The sequence below is a fragment of the Gallus gallus genome, chromosome 3 (genome assembly GCF_016699485.2).
Source record: "Gallus gallus isolate bGalGal1 chromosome 3, bGalGal1.mat.broiler.GRCg7b, whole genome shotgun sequence".
Taxonomy (NCBI): domain Eukaryota; kingdom Metazoa; phylum Chordata; class Aves; order Galliformes; family Phasianidae; genus Gallus; species Gallus gallus.
In genome coordinates, this window is record NC_052534.1 from 77,921,431 (window position 1) to 77,929,821 (window position 8,391).

General features: G+C 47.8%; 1 protein-coding gene across 1 annotated transcript; it reads right to left on the reverse strand.

Annotated features, from left to right (window-relative positions):
• Positions 1-224: 224 nt before the first annotated feature.
• TPBG (trophoblast glycoprotein) lies at positions 225-6,099 on the reverse strand. The gene is made up of 2 exons (XM_001235285.7): positions 6,069-6,099; positions 225-5,158 (listed from the first exon to the last, which is right to left on the reverse strand). Exons 1-2 carry the CDS (start codon positions 6,097-6,099, stop codon positions 3,255-3,257), a joined length of 1,935 nt encoding a protein of 644 aa, XP_001235286.4. The 3' UTR covers positions 225-3,254.
• Positions 6,100-8,391: the final 2,292 nt, after the last annotated feature.

Sequence of the window (8,391 nt, forward strand, 5' to 3'; positions counted from 1 at the left end):
TCAATCCCTTGCACTATTCCTCTGAGGAAGTTTTGGGCTCATTACAACTACAAGTAGTTTTAAGAGGGCAGCTGACCCTTGGATAATCCCTCATTTTTGCTTCTTACTTGTGTTGCCTTCCCTGCAGATTTGCCCTCTGCTTTATGTTTTCCATGAAACATCAGTGACAGCTGTACCATGCAGAACTCTGGGGTTTTATGTATACAAAACACATTTTAGAGGCATTTAGTACTGCACGTGTTTTATTGAAGAATGTATGAATAAAACAGCCTGGCTAATTGAGCTGCTCAGGAAATAGTAATCAATTGACGTTTGAGGTGTCACAGCAGAATAGGATTAGAAAATGTGCTTCAGAAGAACCCTTAAATTGATGTTATTTTAAATATATACTTCTAAACCAAGCTCTGAAGCACTTCGGGAGCTATTTTTTAAATGTCTTCCGAGTCCCACCATACCTGTTTTCTAATAGGAAGGGATAACAGATTTCGAGCACTGTTTATAGAAGGGGATTTAAGAACAAATGCATTGTACAAAACACCAAAGCATTCACTGTCAGCCAAACACTGTAGGAGAACGTTATCCAACACAATATTGACACATGCTTACTGTTACATCCTAATTAAATGTACATGTAAGCAAGCGGGAAAGAAATATTTTAAAGCAGCCACCACCAAGTCTCTAATAAAACTCTATTACAAAGACATTCTATGATACAAAAATAATAATTATCTTTAGAATAAGAAGTGTGGTACAACAGTTACACTTGCTCACTATACAAATACTCGGTCCAGTGGTGACAGACTGCGATTCAAGTCATTGCCTAACCTTACATAGTTCCATAAATGCATGTTTATTTACATTAACACACTATAAATAATAGGTTTCTACTGCAGTTAATTGAAAGCGTGTTACCAAAACCAGGACGCTGCCCAAGAAATGGCTTGGTTGTACACATTTTATCCATAATGTTATAGGAGCAAGGATGACACTCCTCTCCTCTTGGTACTGTACAGATGAATGTAAGCTGATAATCTCCAACATACATGACACACTGCACAGCTGTTGTAAACTCTACCTTGTTACATGGACTATTATATGTATGCTAAGTATGAACAGTTTGCATAGTTGCACAGTAATAATTAACCACACTGGGCTTTTTACACTATCCTTAAAATAGGTGCAGCTAACATTCAAGGCCAGCAATTTAAGAATCCACAAACTTAAGTTCAGATGCTGTTATTCAGGTATTGCTCATACATTTAAATTACAGCAGCAGAAACAGGCTATCACTAACTCACATCAGTTGTAGAATACATTGATTTATCAAAATATTAATTGTACTTAATATTCTTTATTACTTTTGAGGGTGAGTGTATAAAAGCACATTAAAAAAATAGCTGGTATTGAATAAAGCCCATTTAAAGCAATAGAAAATTAGCCTGAACCAACTTGTGCTACTTGCTCTGACAGTGTCTGAAGTTACAAGGAGAGAAAAATGCATTTGAATAATACTGATGCCCAGAATAGATTACATTTTTTTCCGATACCTTGAGGACTGCTTTGTATTTATGAGCTCTTACCAAAAGGTGTATATCTATGAGAAAAACTGTAACTTTTGAAAATGAAGGAAATTAGCTGCTAACTCGTAATATTTCAGAGATTCTTGAGAGCTTCCAGTAACAGCGACCACGAGAAAAGCTCCACCACTGTACCGAAAGGTACCGACTCACATTACACTTTCACACTCGGTGTACATTTTTCGTCAAGAACCTATGAATGTATTAGAAAAAGTGCATTAATTATCAGTGGCGTCTGAAAGGTTCTTGTTAACCTTTTGATAAGCCACCAGAATTACTTATTAGATGATGCATTTTTCAAGTTTTTCTTTGCATGCTTCATATATTTACATGACAATGCATTCCCAAGCAAGTAATAAGCATGAGAAATAATACAATTCTTGAATGTACCTGCTACAAGTTTTAAGATAAATGTAAGTTCCATCAAGTTACTCAATGTAATCACTAAAGGACTGCATTGAGAGTTTTAAATGAAACAGTAAGCACTTAATTTACTAAGTGCTGCACTGATTTACAAGTCTGAAGCTCACCGACTACGCGACTGAGCTGCATCCAATTTCAATCAGAATCTGCAAGGATGTCTTTTATAAAGAAACAATTCCATTCAGGTACAATTCTCTTTAGCTTACCAACTCCACTATTTAATCTGAACGTTTTTCAGTATGGTAGAGAAGACCTAATGTAAATTCAGCTCGTACCTTCCCGGCTAGACAGACCCTCGCATCCGTCCTGACGTTTTGCAGTTGTCTCAAGAGAGCAGACCAGGGCTTTTGTGCCAAGTGGAACCATTCTCATCGTAATCAGTGTAATTCTTAAAGTGTACATCACAAAACCATCATCAACATTTAGGTCTCAAAGCTACACATGTACAACATTTTATTTGGAGTACCACTGAAGGGCTATTATTCCAGAGCCCATAAAGTTATTCTTAGATGTCCATACACTTCTCATTAAACAGGAAACTTCCACACAAGTTCTTGCAAGACTGTTTATTGAATTTAACAGTTCAAATGGAGTTTAGATGCAGTTTATATAGAAAAAAAAAATCCATTTTCAGGTAAACTGCAACCAAAAATTACAGTACAAAATAGTAAGTGATTCACTGAGACTGTAAGTGTCCTAACATGTTAAACTATGAAGTATTTGTGCAGGCTCACTATTTGATTTCCTTCTTTGTAACAGAGGACTTGTTAAAAGGAGTTTCTTTGTTTTTCTAAATCCCAAGTTAAGTCTATGAAATGGAAACATTGTCATCACAATTCAGATATACAAGATTTAAAACTGGCACAGAGGACCTAACATTTTTCCCAAAAAGTTGAGGCAGATTTTGTTGAATGATAATTGCGTGTGTGTGTGTGTATCTGTTATAAACTCCGGTGGCTTTGGAGCACAGTATCCTTTTCTCTTTTGAGATCTTGAAAAAATTTCCCACCATGAGAACTGGTAAGGAAGAGGAGAAGTAGCAGCTTGTTTCTTGCGTACAGTGCAACACCATGCGCAGCTGCCCGGCGTCTCGGAACAAAGGGAGGATGGCAATGAGCAACGCACAGAGGCATATCCCCTTCACGCTGCGAGCACGTCCGAGATTTCTCTGGGGAGAGGGAAGCGAGCACGAGGACGAAGCATCAGTCTATATGTCATGCATAGCTATGGTGCACGGCCGCTGCCGTGGCGCTGTCAGACGTCCGAGTTGGAGCTGAGGTTTGTTAACCTGGGGTCGGCGTTGATCTCATACCTGTAGTGATATCCCTCCATGTGATCCCTGCAGGCATCTCTGATGTTGTGCATCCACTTTTTGATTCCTTTTCGGTTCAAGTACAAAACCAGGAGGAAAATTGCCCCGATGAGAGCCAAGACTATCCCTAAGAAGACGTAGGAAGTCTGTAGCTGGGAGGGCACATCCACAGGTGCAGAGCAGTTGAGCTCTGACGTGTTGAGCTTCAGCAGGGCTCTGCCTGCCATCTTCTCGGGGAAGGCGCAGCTCAGGGCCTCCTTGCCCTCCACCTGGTCGCTCTCCTTCAGCCAGGCCACCATGTCCTCGATGGCACAGTCGCACACCCAGGTGTTGTGGCTGAGGCTGATGCGCCGCAGGGCAGGCAGCCCGCGCCACTGGGCCAGGGTGCCGTTCCGCAGCACGCCCAGCGAGTTGTCGCTGAGGTTGAGGCTCTGCAGACGAACCAGCCCCTGGAAGGAGACGTTCCGCAGCCCCACCAGCGAGTTGTTGCTGAGGTCCAGGTGCCGCAGGGCGGGCAGCGCGCCCAGCATGCCGGTGGGCAGCAGCAGCAGCCCGTTGTCGGCCAGCTCCAAGCGGCTGAGGTTGCGCAGGGCCCCAGCCTGCAGCAGGTCGGCCAGGCCAAGGAGAGCGCCCTGCTCCCGCAGGGCCCCGCGCAGGGCCAGCTCCTCCAGCGGGCTGGCCCGCCCGAAGGCCAGCGGGCTGAGCTCCGCCAGCGGGTTGCCGCCGAGGTCCAGCTGCCGCAGGGCGGGCAGGGCGGCCAGGGCGCCGGCCTCCACGGCCCGCAGGTGGTTGCCGCTGAGGTTGAGGCTTCCCAGCTCGGCCAGGCGCGGGGCGGACAGCGCGCCGGCGGGCAGGCGGCCCAGGCGGTTGCCGGTGATGAAGAGGTTGCGCACGTAGGGCGGCAGGTCGGGCGGCACCTCCGTCAGGTTCTTGTTCACGCACTTCACCGTCTTGGCCGCCTCCGAGCACTCGCAGGGGGCCGGGCAGGCGGCGGGCGGCTGCGCCGAGCCGCAGCCCAGCAGGGCGTGCAACAGCAGCCCCAGGCACAGCGCGCCGCGCCGCTCGGCCTCGCGCCCCGGCATCGCGCCCGCCCCGCGGGCAGGCGGCGGTTCGGCCCGGGACCAAAGTTTCCCCGCCGAGCGCACGCGGCCGCGCTCCGCTTCCCGCAGGGAGAGCCGCGGCACGGGGGCAAAGCGAGAGGGCAGCGCGGCTCCGCGCCTCGCCCCCCGCCCGCCACACGTGGCCCCGCCGAGAGTTCCTCCCCGGTCGCGGCGCGCGGAGCACAAAGAGGAACGAAAGGCGCGGGCCGCCCGCCGCCTCCCGTCCCGGGCTGCCCGCTCTGCTCCGCGGAGTGCCGCCCGCGGAGCCGTCCCGCGGCCCCGTCCCACAGCTCCGCCGCTCACCTCCTGCCGCCGCTCGCGCCCCGCGCCCGGAGCCAACTCCGCGCCGCCGCCGCTAACTCCGCGCCCACCTCCCCGCGCCTGGCCCTGCCTCCGCTGCCAGGAGAAACCAACCGCCGCCACGCCCGGGGGGAGCCGGGCCGGCCGCCTTCCGCCCCGCCGCCGCCCACGTCCCGCCCGCCGTGCCCGCGCCCCGGTCCCGCTGCCGCCACGGGACGGCCGTGCCCGGGAGCCCGGCGGGAGGGCGGGTTCCCGCCCGGCGCTGCGCAGCCCCGGTCCCCCCGGGTGCGTTGGTGCGGCCGGAGGCTTACCTTGCCGCCGAGCTGGGCTGCTCCATGCGGGGCTGCCTCGGCTCGGTCGTCGACGGGGCGGCTCTGCGCGGCTCGGCTCGGCTCCCGTCCGCTCACCGAGGGGAGATCCGACGGCAAAGCCCCCCCCGGCAGAGCCTTTCCCGCCTCGGACGATTTATTTTTGACTGTTTTCAGTGATTTGCCCTGCTGAAGGCGCTGCGCACAGCATGGAGCGTTAGAGCGGAGTGGGGAGGGGGAAGCTGGGCGTCTCTCTCAGCCCCATCCCGTCGAAGCAAAACGCCCCAGAGGATCTCCTGAACAAAACGAGAATAAATCTGCCAGGACCTCTAGAGGTCCTAAAACCAGCAATCAGGAGCAGAACCTTGACGGCTTAATCCCGAGGTTTTAAACTTCGCTGTGGTGAGGCAAAAACTTAAATGTCTGCTTTCGTATCTCGCTCCGAAAGTAATGCCTCCTATTTATTTCCATGGAAACTACAACGAATACAAAGAGCATAGTAATACTTTTATATAGAGCAAATTCTCAGCTACAAAACACTGTGTTTCAATACAGTCACCCCCATTAGCCATGCATTTTCACCACTGATGAACAAGAGCCTGCATGCCGCACTCGTAAACATCTGCACTGGTTGAGGTGATCCACTGTCACCTGAAACGTGCCACATGCTGCCTTACTGTGCTCACATCCACTGTTTGGCCTCCAGAAATATTCAGTAAGTGTTGATCTGTGGCACAGCAATGACATGGAAAGAAATACTGATGGGAAGGTTCAGCCTCTACTGCCATACCACCAGCATCTGCCTCTGATGCTGTGGGCCAGCTTAGTAAAACAGGAGTTTGCTGGGTGATTCAGGCTGTGTAAATGCTGTAGTGTGGGAGAGTGACTTGCTTTGTGCAGGTTTGCCTCCCACCAGATGAGGCTGGCCGGGACCCTATCCAACCTAGCCTTGAATGCCTCCAGGGATGGGACATCCACAACCTTTCTGGGCAGCCTGTGCCAGTGCTGCACTACCCTCTGAGTAAAGAATTTCTTCCTAACATCTAACCTGAATCTCCCCTCTTTTTATTTACAACCATTCCTCGCCCTCCCCCTGCTTTGTCTTATCGCTGTCAGACTGTGTAAAAAGTCCATCTTCCTCTGGCTCGTAAGCTCCCTTTAGGTACTGGAAGGCCACAGTGAGGTCTTCCTGGAACCTTCTCTTCTCCAAGCTAAATAAACCCAAATCCCTCAGCCTTTCTTCATAGGAGAGGTGCTCCAGCCCTCTGACCATCTTTGTTTCCTCCTCTGGACCCACTCCAACATCTCCACATTCTTCCTATGCTGGGGGCTCCAGGCCTGGATGCTGCACTCCATGTAGGGCCTTACAGTCCAAATGTGTCCTTACAATCAGCTATTATCAATAGAATAATCAGTTAGAATACTGCTGTCTTTAGGGTTTCTCTCTCAGTGGTGGTGTGAGCCTAGGGCAACAGACTAGGGTACTTTTCAGGAGGAAATTATAGAGAAAGTAAAACATGGAATGGCAGAAGTTATAGTAACACAAGTGAGATTTCAGAGCTGTGAGAAGTTCCAGAGTTATGGAAAATGACTGCCTTGATGTAGAATTATAAAAGCAGTGGCACTGCATTGCTGGAGTGTTTGCTTTGTTAAAGAGAATAGGAGATCCAGATCCAAACAGCTGTTGTAAGATAATGCTTAGAAGAGGATGTAGGTGAAGATAGCCCACATTTTGTAAGTGAAAGACTTGCTTTTCAAGTCTATTAGAATTCCTTGGAAGTGTTGAAGAAAGAAATAAAGTTGGCCTGTTGGACAACAGTGAAATTCAGTGATCAGTAAGAAGGAGCTTCCAAAAGAAGATAGGCTTATAAAATAGGTAACTGAAAATTCTAACAAAAAATTTGAGATCAAGCCTAGAAAACATACTGAGTGTACACATGTCTGTGTTTTGTTTGCTTGTTTGTTAAAATGTTTAGATTCAATGTCAATTTTAATAGAATTAAGAACAAAAATACTGATCTTACTATGCTGACCAAGATTGTCCTCTTGGCACTTAGTGACTGTCTATATACATACACATCTCTTGTCCTGTATAGATGGCTGATTCCCTGTGCAGGGAACTCCTTGTTCTGTATTTGGATGTGCTGCAGTAATGCAAATAATAAATGGCAAGTATTTTTCTATTAGCCAGGACTGAATTGCACCTGCTAAGCTTGCTTAAGCTTGCAAGAGGAAAAACACTCGTTAATCTGCTCTGTTCTCTACCCATTTAAATAAAACATCTTTTCTCAGATGTGTACTCCGAAAATGGAACCACTGCTGTCTGATGAAAAAATTATATGTGGTGGATTTCCTGGACACGTTTGTAATCTGCTAGGAAAGAGAAAAAGCAAGAAAAAATTATGTATCTTCAGGTCAGTTTGGTCTATTATGTATGACTGATTTGGGAATTTGCATTGGCCAGCCCATAGAATGTCATCTCCTAGCTTTTGAATAAAATTTATGCAAACTTAATTCTGAGTTAAAATACAATATTTGAAAAGAAATGATGTCGGCTAGAGAACTCAAAGTGGAAGATGATTTACCACAAGGAAATTGTTCCCGTGGCTGATAGCATCCTAGGTTGGCTGAGAAGCTTCTGTGAAGGAGGTTTGGGGTGGTCCCCCAGTGGTTCTGGTGCTCCTGGCTGTGGCTGGATGTTGTGTCAGCCATCGGGAGTTATGAAGGAGACCTTTGACCTTCTTTCTGTAGAAGGTGTTGGTTTTTTTTTGTTGCTTTGTGTGATAGCGATGAGAACTGCTTGCTTTTAAAAGTCACTACTCCAATATTTCAGCTCCCTCAGTCTAAAAATGTGACTCCTGACTAAAGGAACACAGAGACTTGTAGGGAGAACCAGTGATAACTGACGGGGAAATTTATGTTTCCTCTGTGAAATGTTTCTACATTGCCTCAGAATTGCATGAAGATACTTAGCACCTCATAGGAAGTGGCCTTGGAGGAGTGTTTATGATGCGCTGAAGACTGCACACCAAGTGAGCAGTAGCACAGGGACCAGAACTCTTCTCTTTTACCAAAAATATCTTCCCACAGAAATGGAAGAACAAGCTGCGACTCCATCTGCTTCCTCACATGGAGCAATCCAGCAGGTCCTCCAAAGGACACCTTCTGTTTCCTGCAGGACTCGGCTACATTTGAAGAAACATCATCAGAAAACTTAGAGCGGTGCCATAAAAATACTTAAGCTACCAACTGCTACACTGAATTCTGGTGTGAACGCTTTATTCAGTATTCACATGCTCACACACATAAACATTTATGTTCTGTTTGTCTTCTTTTAGGTACACCTACACTTTTATGGAAGTTATTGATTT